The sequence below is a fragment of the Diplotaxodon limnothrissa genome, linkage group LG22 (genome assembly GCF_057381915.1).
Source record: "Diplotaxodon limnothrissa isolate DT_005_m linkage group LG22, D_limnothrissa_male_GT1.1, whole genome shotgun sequence".
In the NCBI taxonomy this organism is placed as follows: domain Eukaryota; kingdom Metazoa; phylum Chordata; class Actinopteri; order Cichliformes; family Cichlidae; genus Diplotaxodon; species Diplotaxodon limnothrissa.
The window spans coordinates 21,327,939-21,346,118 of NC_140616.1; the positions used below are offsets into that span (position 1 = coordinate 21,327,939).

General features: G+C 41.9%; 1 protein-coding gene across 5 annotated transcripts in view; it reads left to right on the plus strand.

Annotated features, from left to right (window-relative positions):
* Positions 1 to 18,180, plus strand: part of dync1i1a (dynein cytoplasmic 1 intermediate chain 1a) — a 63,140-nt gene that overhangs the window by 24,322 nt on the left and 20,638 nt on the right. For 4 of the 5 annotated variants that reach the window (XM_085345758.1, XM_085345759.1, XM_085345761.1 and 1 more), the window contains 4 exons: positions 137 to 308; positions 4,409 to 4,508; positions 4,641 to 4,766; positions 17,288 to 17,434. In XM_085345758.1, the coding sequence (XP_085201884.1) occupies positions 137 to 308; positions 4,409 to 4,508; positions 4,641 to 4,766; positions 17,288 to 17,434 (545 nt within the window). The remainder of the gene's footprint in view (positions 1 to 136; positions 309 to 4,408; positions 4,509 to 4,640; positions 4,767 to 17,287; positions 17,435 to 18,180) is intronic. The other variant, XM_085345762.1, reaches the window with a different exon arrangement.

Sequence of the window (18,180 nt, forward strand, 5' to 3'; positions counted from 1 at the left end):
TTTTAGGAACGCAACAAAATTGCTTTCAAACCTTGCCGTTATTTTCTATTACAACAACATTGTGTGCGAAGTGTGGCCTACAAGTCTCACATGTCTCTGTGTGTTTATATGTTTATGTTGATACTTCTTCCAACAGGCTCATTTCCAGTGCTGCGGGAGCTGACCGAGGAGGAGAGGCAACAAATCCTGCACTCCTCTGAGTTTCAGAGTTTTTTCGACTGCAGCATCCGAGTGATGGAGCGAGCTCTGGCTGAAGACAGCGACATCTTCTTCGATTACAGTGGCCGAGACCTTGACGACAAAGAGGGGTGAGCAGGAAGGAGGCAAATGGGAGCATGAGGTTGGACAGAGCATTGGGTCAGGATTTATTTACAATTCAGTTTTTATTTCCATTTTACTAAACCTCCCAGCTTTTGTTCATGCCTTTAAACAAGCCTGGTGCATGCCCACTGAGTCACTGCAGTTTCAGTGACATTGTGGCTTTTGTTCTTCCAAATACTTGTCTTCATAGTGATGTCACACTCTCAGTGGGTTTAAAAAAAGCTCCTAATAACTGACAAAAATCTCAGCTTAAAGAGCCATCCGAAGGGTTGCCTCTAAATGGTCATTTGGCAAGGACTCCAGACCATTACAGACTACAGGACCACCAAACCCTCCTCCCCCGCATCCTCTGATGTCTCCTTCCTCAACGAGCTCAACAACTTTTATGCTCGTTTTGAGCGAGGGAACCCAACAATTACAACCAAAGCAGACATGACGCCAGACCACCAACCTCTGACTCTCTCCCCCACCGATGTCGGAGCGGTGCTGAGCAGGATCAATGTCCACAAGGCTCCAGGTCCTGATGGCGTCCCCGGGCGTGTTCTCAGAGCGTGTTCTGAGGAGCTTGCAGGAGTCCTGACAGACATATTCAACCTGTCCTTGGCCCACGCTGTGGTATCGGCCTGCTTCAAATCCACCTCCATCGTCCCGATACCCAAAAACTCCAACCCATCTTGCCTCAATGACTACCGCCCAGTAGCACTCACGTCCATCATCACAAAGTGCTTAGAGCAGCTGGTCCTAGCACACTTCAAATCCTGTCTCCCCCCCACCCTGGACCCCCACCAATTCGCATACCGCCAGAACAGGAGTGCAGAGGATGCAGTCTCCATCGCAATGCACTCTGTCCTCTCACACCTGGACAACAACAACACCTACGCCAGAATGCTGTTTATAGACTTCAGTTCAGCATTCAATACAATCCACCCCTCACAACTCATCAGAAAACTGACAGACCTGGGTATCAGTTCCCTCATCTGCAAATGGTTACTGGACTTCCTGACCAACCGCCCCCAACATGTCCGGCTGGATAACCGCTGCTCATCTACAATCACGATGAACACCGGTGTACCACAAGGCTGTGTGATGAGCCCTTTCCTCTACTCCCTCTTCACCCACGACTGCAGACCTGCTGATGGTTCTAACACCATCATTAAGTTTGCAGATGACACCACGGTGATTGGCCTCGTCAGTGACAACGATGAGGCCGCCTACAGGGAGGAGGTGGATCGTCTGGCTGAGTGGTGCGACACAAACAACCTGCTGCTTAACACCGAGAAGACCAAAGAGCTCATCGTGGACTACAGGAGGAATGCTGACCCACATCCACCCATCCACATTAAGGGGACGGCTGTGGAGCGTGTGAGCAGCTTCAAGTTCCTGGGAGTTCACATCTCCGAGGATCTCGTCTGGACGACCAACTGCTCCAAGCTGGTCAAGAAGGCTCACCAGCGCCTCTTCTTCTTGAGGACTCTGAGGAAGAACCACCTGTCCTCAGACATCCTGGTGAACTTCTATCGCTGCACCATCGAGAGCATCCTGACCAACTGTATAACAGTCTGGTACGGGAACTGCTCTGCCTCGGACCAGAAGGCTTTGCAGAGGGTCGTGAAAACTGCCCAGCGCATCGCCGGAGCACCACTTCCTGCCATAAAGGACATCTACAGGAAGCGGTGTCTGAAAAGGGCTGGGAAAATCATCAAAGACCCCAGTCACCCATCACATGGACTCTTCATCCTCCTGCCCTCTGGGAGGCGCTACAGGAGCCTCCGGACTAAGACCACCAGGTACCGGAACAGCTTCTTCCCCACAGCTGTCAGACTCCTGAACTCTGCCCCCTGACATCTGACCCACGTTAACACATGGACTGAACATACACACACCCACAATGGACAACTGTACCCTCAAACACACAATAATAACATGGACTGAACCACCACTCACAACCACCAGCACTTTATATAGCCTCTGTAGGAATTATATCTCACTTATCTTAACTGCACTACTGTATAGCTCTGTGTAAATAATCATTCTGTACAATACGATAATTTTTAAATCTACAACTCTTTATAAACTGCATAGTTCACATTTCTGTATAGCTCATATTTTTGTATAGTTTTTTTAATTTCATATTCTGTATAGTTGTTCATATTTATATCCTGTACATAGCTTGTACTCACTACAGCCTGTACATACTTGTAGTTATAGCATATTCATAACATACTTCATACCATGTACATTATAACATACCATAATAGACCCATTTCTGTAATATGCTCACATATCTATATTATTGCTAATATATATTTGTAATATATCTATATCATGGCTAAAGCACTTCTGGATGGCTGCAAACTGCATTTCGTTGCCTTGTACCTGTGACATGTGCAATGACAATAAAGTTGAATTCTATTCTATTCTATTCTAAATGGAGGTGTTGGTCGAAGTTGTAAGAGTCATAAGTGCAAAGCTGTTTTAGTATACTGCTCTGCTATTATAGAAGAATGCTGCTTTTACTGACTCACTTCAACTTTGACCACTGCAGCCACAGAGAAACATGAAGCCTGTGGTCAAATAGAGATTAAGTCTAAAACAGGCCATGGCTCAGTGCTCAACATCAGCCCTCCTTTTTTATTCTTTTCTCAAGGACGTGCTTTGAAAGTGTAACAACCTACATTTCACTACCTTTTTTCATTACATACAGCCTCACATAGTACTGCAGACAATACAGATATCATCCACATACTGGTGGGCATAATGCGTGGTAATTTACGCTCCAGGTTTGTCCAGGTGATGAGTCAGCTTTAAGTTTAAAAATGACTCTTTTACATTAATTGTTGCTATGAAGTTTTGTTTTTTTCCCCCTTGATGTTATAAATCGAGCTCACACTTTACCCTTAAAGCAATGTACTTTTGTCTCTACCTAAAACCTGAAACTCACTTGCCACTTAGTGCATGTCAAGCCAAGATGACTAAACGGGAAGCTGCAGCCATCAAGGTCCGTGGGAAGTAAAACTGACAGGTTTCCATAAATGAGCCTGTGAAATTATTAACAGCTGTCTGCAGGTACCTTTTTCTACGGATTGCTCAGGTTATCTCAGCCAGTCTGCAGACATCCCACTGTGGAAGCTCCCAGTCTGGATTTAACTCCAGACATTACTGTGATGTCTCCCACTATCATGATGCGTTTTTTCATTTATTTGTTTTTCATTCATTCAAAGTTCAATGTATCCGTTTTAATAAGATATGGATCATGGTTTGTTAAATTAATCATTAACTGTCCAAACTGACCAAAGAAACCTTAATTATGATTTTTGTTAGAATTTTGTAGCCGTGCCACTCCAATAAGAGACTTCTTACAACTGGAGAGCTGCCCTTGTAGAGTTGATATTAGATATATGGACAGAAGTATTGAGCCCCATCTCTTAATCACTGAATTCAGGCGTTTTTAGTGTCAGTGTCACACGTGTATAAAATCAAGCACCTAACCATACAGACTATTTGTTGGTTGTTCTAAAGAGCTCACTTTTTATGTAATAGGATGCCGACTCATCAGCTTGGTGACCCCGCTCCAAACTTCCAGATTAACATTAACATCAGCACAGAAATTGGGTACCGGGAGCTTCATGGCATGGGTTTGAATGGCCGAACAACCCTAAAATTATTGTGCCACTCATAGCCAGTCCAACACATCTTCATTTATGTTGGTTTCTTTTTCTCTTTAAAACTTTTGTAAACGTTATAAAATGAATGTTTGCCTTGGTTCTAATGCAACTTACACTTTTAGTAAAACAGTACACATGGTACAGTTCAAAAGGGCATTTAATCAATTAATAGTCTCAGCTTTAAAATAGTGGCTGTGCCAGCAGAAAATAAGTTGCTCCCCTTTCACCCTAGTTACTATGGTGTGTACGTTTTGGTAAAGCCCAGACTAGGAGTTACTTTGCCAGTGATCACAAATGACTTCATCAGAATGAAGTCAGTTTTTTAGTTGGCAGGTGCTTATTAACTCTGGCAAGGATTTTGCTATTGGAACCAAGCTGAGTTGAAGCAACCTTTGACCTTTCTCTCCACTGTCCTCTTCCAGAGACTTGGGCAGTGGCTCCAGTCTGTCCTTCAGTAGGCTCTTCTATGACGAGCACTGGTCAAAACATCGTGTGATCACCTGCCTCGACTGGTCCCCTCAGGTTAGGCCTGAAACTTTTCCAAACAGTAAAAGATTTGCCAAGAATGAACCATGTCTCTGTTGGTATTTTTTTTTTTCTTCATATCGTTGTCTGGATGTTTCCCATCTTGTAAGCCTTTCCTTTCTCTCTCAGTATCCCGAGTTGCTGGTTGCCTCCTATAACAATAATGAGGATGCTCCACACGAACCAGACGGTGTTGCTCTGGTGTGGAACATCAAGTTTAAGAAGGCCACCCCAGAGTACATCTTTCACTGTCAGGTACGTCAAACATACACTTGCCAAGTCTCACATCTATTTCCAGAACTATTGGATGCCAGTCCTGATGTCAGACGTCTGCAGGTTAAGTTTTGCCACTTCTGTCTTAAATGTCTGGATGGTTATTTCCAAGTATTCTAACCCAGAAAAGTCATGTTAAACAAAAGAGGTCCTCTTATGTCTTTCTTTTGAGTTTCTTTGTTTTGAGTTTTTTTTAATACATTTATGAATTCAACTTTATGTCCATCGAGTAATTTACAGCTTTTACTTCTTTACGCAATAATGGTTGGAATGTTGTGAGATTAAACTAAATATATATTTACACTACCACTAGAGGGTTATTGTAAGCGTCAGAAAGTGGGATTTTCCAGGATGTACTCTCTGGCTTTTAATTGACAAATCATTAGCAAAAGGGCTTGATAGTCAGACCTCGTTACATTTGTTTAAAAAAACCCAAGATGGTGGTGGTGAGAACACTCATTTCACGGCTTCGATATGGGACTTAATGAACCTCTTGACGGTGGCACGTCCAGCTTTTGTTCTGGCCATGAGTCAGGCAAAGCATGAATGTGGGTTGCAAAGTGGCTTGCAGATGTGCAGCAGTCCTAGGAAGGATAAAGCAGTTTAGTGTACTCTGTGTGAAATTTGGCAGTTGTATGGATTTCAGCTGATGAGGGCTGAAAATGACATCAGCTGACCTGCTGTCATTGCAGTTGTACTTGACTTCATGTATTGCCTGAACTGAGACTGTGCTGTTTTTGTTGGAAATGAAACTAATTTATGCTTGTGATGTTAATTGCAAATGAAAATAATACATTTTAGGAGGGAGAATTGGAGATGGAAGGAGGTGGGGAGGTGGAACGATTGACTGTGGGGACCTTCACAGCTCCCACAGGGCCACGTAGAGATGTGTCAGTAGTAAAATGATGTGGCCTACCACTTCCTAATCCAGCACTGAGTGTGTTAGCCCACCCAGGCTGTGCTCTATTTTGAGGTGAAATCTTCCTTACGCACATTACAGTAAAAGCAGACATACATCTGTAATAGTATAAATGCTATAAGCGGTTACCTTTCTGTTTAAAGTGATGTCAGACATGAACGCGCACACTCGCACATTCAAGGTTTATTAAAAACTTAAAGCAAAAGAAACAAACAGAGCAACGTAGTCCTTCATACCACACACTGTGTGCAAATATTTCAACATGAAGTCTAGTTCTGTAATGGATTTTTGAAGCACTCCATTCTTTTACTGCACCATAATTTATTCTGCTGCTCAAATTCATGCGGTTGTACGGACAGATTGCAGCTATGCATCTCGTAGCTCTGCGATTCTGTAGATTTTTCCATGTGGCTCTCGGACGTTGTCTGACTTTATTAACAGCGTGCGGTTTCTGAGCATGCTGATCTGCAAGTTGTCGGCACTGAGCAGTAGATGCTTGGGAACAGGGATATTTGTGTAAGCAGCAAATAAAATGCTCTGTGTATTAAAAGGAGCAATAAAACTGTAAAAGTTAAAGTGAGTACAGTGACGGGAACACACTAAATAGCACTGAAAAACTGGGAAATTTCACTTTGTATCAGAAACAGACAAACAACTACAAACAGTGTTGACTTGTCCACACGGAGCGATTTGTTTTATCTGAGCCTTTACTGGAAAGCTGTGCATTACACAACATGATGCTGATGAAGAAAAGAAAACAACTGAGAGCAAATAAAAACATTAAAGTGCCCCCACCCACCAAATTTCACCACCACACCTCATGTCTTACATGACACGTTCAAGGAAGGATTAACAGTGGCAGATTAAGTGGCGATAAAGTAAGAAAGAAACCATTTAACGTCAGCGTTTACTTCTCACGTCACTGTTGGATCTGGATAAAACAAAGGGGGAGAAAGTAGAAGAAAAGTCAGGGGACTGTTTGCTTTTCTCACTCGCTTTCTCTCTGCGGTGTCTTTTGCAAACAGAGTCGCTACTCTAGTTAGCTACGTGTCAGATGGCTTTTAATATGTGAGCATGCTGTGCTCTTTAACCCACCAAAACCACAGGGCTCAGCGCCTCTTCCCCTTTCTTTCGTTTTCTGGTCACCTTTCACCTCCCATCTTTAGCTAGAGTAACAGAGAGGCCACACTCTTGCAGTGCACACATGCTGTAGGTCGGGTTGGTGAACACTGCTGCTGTTGGCAGTCAGTGTTTGGCAACACTTAGCCGGTTTTTGTTTTTGCAGACAGAAGCTGCTGTCGTTTGATGAATGGATAGGTAGATGAATACTGTATATGTGTATGCCCGTGTTTGTATGTTTGCTGTACGCATGTGTAACGACCATGGTGTTTATGTGTGCGCGTGTGTGTGTGTGTGTGTAGGATACAAAAGAATGACAGGGCAGGCTGGTATTTGAGTGTTTGGGTTTGTGGTTGAGGCTGGATCCAGCAGGGGCTTTATTGTAAAAAGTAGTGGGTTATGGGAGGCTTCATATTTCAGATGGGGTTTCAGTGAGGTCAAGCTCATTGGCCACTTTATTAGGTACACCTGTGAACTCTAAGTGGCTCCAGCACAGCAGCTCCGCCCTTAAGTGAACTATTAAAACAGCTTCTGTTTGTTTTTTGTTGTTGTTTGATGTCACATTAAACTTTATTACTGAAATTGCTTTAGTTCATGTACAGTATGTCAACGTAAACACTTCTATAAACATTTTAAATGTAGTGGAATCTATTCTACCACCACACTCCTCTATGAACGTAAACATAAAGTTGAAATATATCTTTTCAGCATCCATGATCTTTTTCAACAAACACCGAAAGTGAAGCTTTGTAAAAGTGGAACTTGTGGTAATACAGAGATAGCAATGCATTTCATGGGTTATCTATTAAAGTGGCTAATCATTGTTTTTTCATTTTAAAGGAATATGAAGTTATAAAGTGTCAAAATACAATATTTCATGCTTTTCTTTTGGGCGGAATCTCAGTTCTTTTCAATGCCGTTTTATTAGCATCAGGACAAATTAACACTACAGACTGGTGGCAGATTTATTTAGAAATATGCATAGTATCAGCTATGTGTTGCTAGAACAACTTTAATGCACTGGTTTTGGCACTGATTGAAGTCTCCAGTGCTCTGCTTGAGGGAAGAAGCACTATTCTTCCAAATGATAATCCCACATTTACTGTTTTGATTAAGGTATGGAATAAAATTAGGCTGATCATGTTAATGTACAAAAAAAAAAATCCTAAAAAAACAGTAATATTCCGGCAGCTGGGGCGCCAAAATAATACCAGAAAATAACAGAAAATAACTTTCACATGAAAATACGGTTATTTTCAGTAATGACAATACAGTTTGTTGCCCTAATTTTACATGGGATTTTGCCTCTTTCACGTGCTTTTATACATTAAATTAGGAACATTTTAATATTATTAAACAATGAAATTACCTATAAACAAGGTCAATGAATCCGGCAATATGAATAATAATACTTCAATGTACAGAAATATACAGTTAACAGTTGGTTTAAATAATAAAGGATTGCATTCATATCGCGCTCATTGAGACCCTCAACGCGTTTTACAATTCCACAATTCCCCTCTGGCCATCACCAGTAGGTGGTGAAGTGTCTTGCCCAAGGACACAACGACCGAGGGCTCGAACCGGCAACCTTCTGATTACAAGGCGAACTACCAACTCTTGAGCCACGATCGCCCTAAATAACAATAATAAGAATTATTATTTGATGTAAAAAAAAGTTTATGAGAATCATATATTTTTCCATAGCATTACATTTGAATTTAACAGTTCAATCTTTCAAATAATGGACAAATATTTGTGAAATTATGATACATTTGTGAATGTATTTTAACAATAATACATTTAAAAAACAAGAAAATTATGTTTTATTACATTTATAGTGATTTTACGTTAATTTACATTTGATATGTAAAATCACAGTCTATGGTGTGTTAGTTACAGCAGGGCCCAAGAGCAGACATGGGCAAGGAGATGTGACATGACTTAACAAAAGGCGAACCTTTATTATGGCTGATGACAGAAGGCAAAAACAAAAGCTAAGACGAGTGCAGGCAAGACAACTAAACTGGAAAACAGACTAAGAAAAACCTATGAAACTGTGATAAAGCTATGAAACTTCAAGAACTAATTCTATGACTGTGAGAACTGTGACGACTATGACAAGACATAACTGGGAAGGTTACACAGACGACGCGACACAGACTGAATGAAACACAGAGACTAAATACACATAAGGGATGATCAAGGGAAGTGGCCACACATGGGAGCACAGCTGACACACATGAACCTAATGACAGGACAGGGGAAGTGAAACTAAATACAATGAAAAAAGAGGACTCTTTCAAAATAAAACAGGAAACATGATGAGACAGACCAAACAACATGGGTTGACAACATGAGACATGGAACACAAAGTGTAAACAAGACTAAGATCCAGGGAAAGGGGAAATGAGGAGATCCAATAAACAGAACTAATTCTGAACAACTTAGGGGTGTAAGAGAGCTAGACGAGCTTAACCCAAACAATAAATGACAAAACACAAAGACTCAAGTTCTAACTGATAACGCAAAAACAACTTAACATTTCCCCATACTAAACAGAAATACACACTATATAATGAACTCAAAATGCTGGGTCACAGACCCAGCCATGACAGTCCAGTCCTGATTCGTTGTTGGTCTCTGTTCTTGATGTGCTGGTGTTGTGAAGGATACTTCCCAGTTTGATTCTGGGAGGAGTCTTAGTGTCACATTGGGCAATGCACTCAGGGAACCATGCACAAATATTTTTGGCAGTGTGCAGCAATACTGTAATATTGCATTCTAATGAAACACTTGTATGTGTAATAAACAGATGTCACAGGAATGTCAAGGATTTGTTTTCATTTTCTGTTTCTTCTTGCTTTGCTGCTGCGTGACCGCTTTTTTAACTCTTCTATCACAGCTATTCACAGCTTCCTTGGTTCTTAAGTACACCTTTCTGTTTTGAATGTACTTATCTAGTGCCGCTTACTGTTTTTCCAAGTACTTTTTCCAATAAAGAATAATTTAACTGTGGTACTAACTAGCTGTGCTATTGAAAATATGTCAAAACTGTTTCACATTTATGCTGTGAGACATTTTTGGAAACTGTTTCGCTTTTTCATGATTTTTAACATGAAACTGAATTTTTTCTGATGTTTTAAAACCCTGTTTACAGAAAGAGACTGTGGAAATTAGGAAATGAAACAAATGAATAAATATTAACTCTTGTTTTTATAATTGTCAAAACCCGAAGTCACAGTGAAAAACAAAGTCTGACATTTTACACGGTGTCCCAGTTCTTTGGAAGTGTGGTTTTTGTAGTTTGTTCTGGTTTGTGTTTTTCAGCACACAATATAAATGCAGTTTTTTTTTTTTTTTTTTGTTATCAAACTCTGCTTTGGTCAAAAAAGTGAATAAACTGTATATGAAACGAAACGGCGTAGTAGGGATCGGTTAACGTAGCTTCATGACCTCACTTTAGGAGCCACTGATCTATGTAGCTCCTCAGTAAAGGGTCCGCCTCTGCTGGGGATTCTGGTACCAGTGTGCTCTCCCTCACGACGCCTGTCCCAGCAGTTGGACCCTTCATCACCCCTTCCCAGTTGGGTCCAATCTTGTAACTTCACACCAGCCTCTCAAGTGGGCAAAGTCATACCACATTAAAGAGACCGTTTGACTTAAAGCCTCTGCTGAACCCCCCCCAAACCACAAGACTCCCTGTAACAACCCCTGCCGCTACTGTCATATCCCATTGCACTCAGTCATATTTTTATTAATATCTCGCTGCCTAGCGTTCGTTCTTGAGTCTCTGGCACTTCCAGAAAGGTTGGGTAAGAGAAGTGGGGGAGGCAAAGAGGAGAGAAGGAGGTAGGGCAAGGGTAGAGGGAGTAGGAATGAGAGGAATATGTGACAGCATTATTCATTGTCTTTGAGTGAGTTTGAACCCATGTGCAGCTATACTGGTGAACAAAATTGCTCAGAAGGCTTGACAATGTGCCAGTATTTGATATCGACCGACCAACAGTGTCTGTGTGGAGAGTTTAAAAGTTTTTCCCATTGTGATTAGATGTCAGTAGATGGAATTTCATCTCTCAGAAAGTAAGCGTTGAATTTTATGGAAAATTTGTTTATCCTGTACTACTTTAACGGTATCGATCAGAACTTAATCCTTTCAGCCGTTCTCATAAATACCTTAAAAAAACCTGAGATGTCAACATCAATAAACATTACACCAGCATTGGCCAAGTGAATATAGGAGCCTAGCAAACAAACAAGATATGGAAAATAAAGGAAAACCAGCTCTAGCAGGCAAAGAAAGGCCTGTTTGTGTTCCCAGAGCCGCCTCCTCATGCTTTCGCTCAATTCTTTGCCTGATGAAATGGAGACTCTGGCTTGGTATTCCTCTCTCCCTGCCAGAAACCACAGAGTGACAAAATCTGTGGGGTGTCATAAACGAGTGAAGCCAGGGGGAGAAAGGGAGGAGAAAGGTGGTTGCGAAGCCGGGATGCAACCAAAGACAGTCGGATCCATCTGGTCCTGATAAGGCAGAGTGGAAAACAGATGAGTGCGGTGAGGCAGATGGTGGGTTTGGGGGGGGAGTGGGATGAGGCTAGAGAGTGGATCTGTTTAGGAGGATATACTGCCTAGCGTGCCATATCAGGCCCCCTCCCCGTTTCTCCTCAACCTAGCGCTCTCACTTCATTCCTGCCTGCCCGAGTGGACTTGAGCAACAGTTTGTTGCCTGAGGAAAGAACAAAAGAGAGGCGGAGGCAACAAAAGAAAGACTGTTTGCCCCTCTGTAGCTTTCTTTCTTCTTATGTCATTCCTTTACACATCTCTAATCCCTTGCTGGGTGCCATCTTTCATCACGGTGTACCCTGTGTGTATTATCCTATACAGAACACTTCCTATTGATACAATAAAGGCTGCCAGAAACACTTAGCCTTGGGAGCCTGTGTGTGATATGGTAGATGATACATGTGTGCAGAACCTGCCTGAAGAAAGAAATGGAACCTGCTGTTCTTACTGCCACAGTATCTCCCTGTAAAACTTCCCCACTTTATCTCAAGCATAATATAATGTACCAAAGTGACTCTTGCTGCTGTCTTTTCTTCCGGGAGACATAACTCCCTAAATCCTGTCCATCTGGATTAGCAGGAGATGACGCAGAAGGTGTCTGACCTGCTCTGCATGTGAGATGAAAACCACCCAAAGAGCCACTCTGCATTTGGAAATGAAATGTCAGGCTTTGAAGCAACAGCAGTGATATGGAGATGCAGTCCCACTGCTTCTACAAAAACCATAGAAGACATGAACTGCATTTATATTAGGCTGATTTAAAGAAAAAATATCTCTCTTTATCTATCTCTCGATCTATCTAGATAGCTAGATAAATAGAGCTAAAAGGCCCAGCCACCCAATGCATGTAGGCAAGGTGACCTGCTGAAGTTCAAACCAAGCATTGGAATGGGGAAAACTCCAATTTATGTGACTCTCGTGGTTGTTGATGGCAGATGGGCTGGTCTGAGTGTTTCAGAAATTCCTGAACTGCTGGGAGTTTCTCTAACAACCATCTCTAGAGTTTATAGAGATTGATGCGAAAAACTAAATATCGAGTGAGAGGCAGTTCTGTGGATGAGAATGCCTTGATGATGCTAGAGCTCGGAGGGGAATGGTCAGACTGCCTAATGGGAAGGCAACAGTCATTCAGATAAACGCCTGCTACAACCAGGGTATGCAGAAGACCATCTCGAACAGCTTCAACTCTTCTACGAAGGCTTTTCACAAGGTTTATGGGAATTTTTGACTGTTATAGAAGTGCATTTGTGGGGTCAGATACTGATGTTGGACGAGAAGGTCTGGCTCGCAGTCTCTGCTCTATTGGGTTCTATTGGGTTGAGGTCAGGACTCTGTGCAGGCCAGTCAAGTTCGTCCACACAAAACTCACTCATTCATGTCTTTATGTACCTTCGGGGACATTCCCAAACCGTTCTCACAAAGTTGGAACATGAAGTTGTCCAAAATGTCTGGATTATCTGAAGCATTAAGAGTTCCTTTCACTGGAACTAAGGGGCTGAGCCCAAATCTTGAAAAATAACCCCACACCATAATCTCCTCTTCACCAAACTTCAAACTTCAGACAGTGCAGTCAGAAAAGTACTGTTCTCTGGCAACCTTCAAACCCAGACCCATCCATTGGATTGCCAGACAAAGAAGCGTGACTCATCGCTCCAGCAAGCACATCTTCCCTACTCTAGAGTCCCGTGATGTTGTGCTTTACATCACTGCATTCAACGCTTTACATTGTGCTTGGTTTGGATGCAGCTGCATGGCCATAAAGCTCTCTGTGCACTGTTCTTGAGCTAATCTGAAGGCCAGATGAAGTTGGGAGGTCTGTAGCGACCAAATCTGCAGAAGGATGGTGACTTCTGACCATTATGTGGCTCAGCGTCCGCTGAACACTGTCTTTGATTTTATGTGGCCTACCACCATGTGGCCGGCGTTCACAATCACTTCCACTTTGTTATAATACCACTAACAGTTGACTGTGGAATATTTAGTTATGAGGAAATTTCACAACTGGACTTGCACAGGTGGCATCCTATCACGGTACCACGCTGGAATTCACTGAGCTCATTCATTCACAAATGTTTATAGAAGCAGTCTGCATGCCTAGGTGCTTGACTTTATACACTGTGGCCAAAGAAGTGATTGGAACACCTGAATTCAATGATTTAGATTGTGTGAGTGAATATTTATGATAATAAAATGTAGCTAGACACTTCTAGTTTCATTGTTTGTCTTTGGTTTCCTGTGGCAAATGACTTCCATCACTCACTCATGTTGCTTGGTCAGTTCAGAAGCTGCAACCTACAGACTTCCTGTTTTGAACAGACACAATCACTCACAGAAATTCTGTGACTGTATCCGCATAGCTGTCCTCTTTTCAAAACAGTAACTTGATATTTGCATGCATGTGACACCATTTGGTGACATCTGTAAATTGTCCCTACAAACCATTACACGAGTAACACTCTCCCAGAACGAGCTCTAAGTTTCCCAGAACTTGAGACCGTTAATGCAGTACTAGATTGATACATCCGCTTTTATGCAGTCATGTTTAGACACTGAAATATTTTCCTTTAACATATGCAAAACACATGTTTTGAGTCTCGATGGCAAAGATTCAAAAAAATGAATAAAAAGTAGACAGAATTACAGAAAGATTACAGAAATCCAGCCAAAACATAACCATGCTTCCCATAATTCAAATATATAAAGTCAGACATTAATTTCCTCCGACTTTGAAATCGAGATTCCATCAACGAGTTCACATTTAGCTTAAATCATAAACTTGCTTATACTGTAGCACGCGGCAAATTGATCTTATTTCAACGCCTAATTACATGCAGTAGATTTAAAACGGATACAAGTTTCAAACTTGTGCTGATGTGACATTTGATTAGCAGAATTTAGGGAGAACGACTTTAATCTTAAGCCCAAGTTGCTGCTGGCAGACGCCTCATAGTGCGTTACTGGGACAAAGCGGGGCTAATTTTCAGTAGCTCTTTCACTAAGCCTGACAGCACATGAGGGGAATGATGGCATAACCTGTGGTTTCTCAAAGAGGGGATTCAGAGTTTAGTCGGGAATTTTCCTCTTAAGATGGGAACACTGATAGGGCTTACGATTGAAAGTAACATATGGATCAAATAGAGGAGTTCCTTGATTTGATTTAGTTTCTCTTTGTCATTACTCATGTGGGGTAGAGATGTTTATTTAGGGTGTTGACGGCACTGATGTTTTACGTTTGTGTCTGTATATTCTTGTGGAATTACATGTTAATTTTTTAATTTTTGTTGGCGGAAATAATAAAAGAAGCTTTGGTCTTTACTAGAAAGATGTGAATTTAATGAGATTGCTTATATTTTAATCCACCTTGACAAAGATACTAAAACCTCAGATGAGCGATGCTTTTACGAGGCAGGTTAGCTGTTCCCCCTGCTTGCGCTCAAACTGTCAAACCTTTCTTCATAGAAGAAGAAATCAGATCCAAGAGTTCTTACATTGTTTGGAGTTTTGAGACAGATGGTTGTGGGGGTGGAACCATGTGCATGTTAAGCGGATGTGTGTGGGTTTGTGTGCGGAGATGACAAAGGGTGCAGGACTATGGTTTATTAGCCCACTGATGGAGTCTGATGGAGGGGGAACAGACCTCAAACAGCAGCCTGTGAGACGACCACAGAGGGTAAAGGTCACCGAGAAACTCTGGGTCATTAGAGTGATCACAGCCAAGAAACAAACCTCCGCGCGCTTGAGAATAGCTGCCTTTTCAGCACAAAAACATCATTCCAGACATTTTTTTCTCTTTTTTGATGATTTGTTAACACACAAGCACATGATTGTATATTGCTTAATCCAGCGTGTAACATGTCATACAGTGCACCGGTGATCTTTTGTTAATCAGGCAGCTTTAGATGTTCCTGGACGAGCTGTCAAGTCTTGCTTAGTAATTCATGCTAATAAGCCTCTAGCCTCGATCCCCTTTTTGTCAGACTGTGTAAATAAACTTTTCAGATCGAGCCTTCATGCCAGCCCACAAGCACCTTTAGTTTTTACCACCAGAGTTTCGTTTATTTTGAGTCTAGACATCTGAAGTGACTCCCGAGCCGTGCCGCTGGAAGCCGTGACTCCTCAGAAGTAACAGAAAAGAGAAATAAAAGAGCGTGAAGTGTTTTCTTTGCCTTTGGTTTGTTTTCCAGTCTCCTTTCAAAATGAACTGGGGTTTGGAGTTGGCTGCTTCGCACATGGTGTGGTGGAAGGGATGGGGAGAGAGGGAGAAGTAAAAAAAGAAGTGAAAAATAAGCACATTTTACTACTGCAGACGTAGTGGAATCTTTCTACGCTATAAACAAAATACATTCAATTAGTGTTTTTCACTATGATACCTTTACTACTGTATATTTACTTGGCACATGGAGTCTATGACATGCCTCTCTCATCATTTTTCTAATAACAGAAATTTTAATTTGTAAAAAAAATCAAACATGTAGAGACTTAAGAGTTATAATGAGAGTCCAAGGTACAAACCAGGTATAACCATCATGGTTAATGCACCTTTGTCTAGATTCAAGTCGGCAATATAAGATAAGGAACAGTTAGCGTACTTTGTTGCTTTTTTACCACTTATAGACGTTATTTTTGCTGGTACAACCTGGCAGATGTTCACGATAGTCATAAATAGGTATAAATAAAGCCAAAACTCCTGCAGGCTGAGCCAGCCTAACTGACATTATGAGTACTTTCTATTGTTTAGCATTTACCTTTATCCCATAATTACTGCTTGTGGCCACGGTGGCTGCTGTTTAGCTAAACTTAACATAGTTTCACTTGAAGCAGTTGTCACCTTTTTAAGGCATTATAACAGTCTCTGTTGTACAAACTTATATTGTTCTCGGTTGAACAATACCCAACAAATTCCTTTGTGGTTTATTTTTTTATGGATTATTTATATGATCATTATAAATTAAACTGTTGTAGATGTATCCTAGGTCTTGCCTTGTTAATGCAGTGATGAGTTTTGGAGGATTCTGATAGAGTTTTGTCTCCACGCAGTCTATGAGCTGCTGTTTCAACAGCAAAACATCTGACATACAGTTTTCATGAACACTAAAACTGTCACCAGCGCTCCTTCCTACAAATCTACGATTGCATGAGGCAACGATCCATTTGCGAAATGCACCCTCCATGTTGTTCTAGCTTTACTGTTTTTAGTTGTGATTTGTGTTTGTGAGCTTTGCTCTGTTGGCTCTCTCGTGCCTGTGAATTATTTCCCTCTCAACAGGACTATGCTTTTTTTTTACTGGTTCTGATGAATCTGTCAGTGAATCACACCAGTTAACCTCCTGTAGCGCTATGCTGCAGGATGCTGAAATAATTTTCTCATAACTCATAGCTTCAGTGGCTCTGGGTCAGGGGGAGCTAGCTGTTGCACGCAGAAGCCCTTATGGGATGCGCACCGAAGAGGAACCAAAACTCAATAAACACAGCGTCTAGGGGGGGTGGTAGTTCAAGGGTGCGCTTGTCATGACGGAGCCTACGGTGAGCGCTCCAGTGGCTGCTGGGGTTTTGATGCTGTAATGTGAAACGGCTGGGGAGGGAAGGAGGACCACAATTCCCTCTTTGTCTGGTCTCCACCCCAGCGTCACCCCATTCTCGTCTCCTCAGCGGACCTTCACAGTGCCCACACTCGTCATCTCCGTCTCCGTCTGTGTCCCCACGTATGCCACCCATCACGATGTCTTGATTGCTCGCACTCACTCGCACCCAGCCAAGTGTTACCGTTTTGAGTTCATATCTTTTCCTCTGGGCTTTTCTACCATCTGCATTCAGTTCATAATAATGTCAGTTACATAAAATAACACCAGCATTGAATCTGAGTAATGCGTCCTAATTCTCCTCTCTCGTTTTCTCTCCTTAGTCTCCGGTGGTGTCTGTGGGCTTTGCCAGGTTTCATCCCAACCTGGTGGTGGGGGGGACGTACTCAGGACAGATAGTCCTGTGGGATAATCGCAGTCATCGCCGGACCCCTGTCCAGAGGACCCCTCTGTCTGCTGCTGCACACACTGTAAGGATGATTTAAACTGTCAGTGTGATACATTTATCATACAGTATGTAAAGGTTTATCTCTGCTTTACAATTAGAATTGTGATATTAACAGCAATACGTCTGCAGGAGATTATTTATTACTTTCCTTACTGTGTAGTTTTCCTGCGATGACACATCATTATTAAAACCTGGAAGGCAGAACAGTTTCAGTATTTAACAGTTATTTTTTAGCAGGATTGTTTACCCAAAATTCTGGATAGCTCCTTAAATCATAGAGTAGTTACATTGCACCAATCCATCCTTCTCTACAGCCATTCACAGTATAATCAAACTAGGGAAAACCCTTGCTCAAGGCTGTGCCACGACCAAAATTAGTGCCACCGTGTGCAGTGGATTTATGGTTTTTTGTGTAGCGGCCTTCAGATGGGGTCAAGTTGGCAATTACATGCAATCTGTGATAAATCAGCAAGCATCGCAGATCTGCTGCCATGTGCATTGATAATCTTTTCCCCGAGTATGATGATCCTGACACAAACAGCTAAGAGTGATAAGCTAGGTCATTTTAGCTAATTAGCACTCACTATTGCTTTGTAAACTGTGATCTTCTTGTTCTTCACCTCCTAAATGAAAGACCTGAGATCCAAATTACAAATAGCGGTCTGTTAAAAGTGTATTATTGTACACTCTTATCCTGACGGCAGTGCAACAAAGAGCATTCACAACAAGAAACTGCTAAAATGGATCTCCAGCAGGGACGTAATTGTT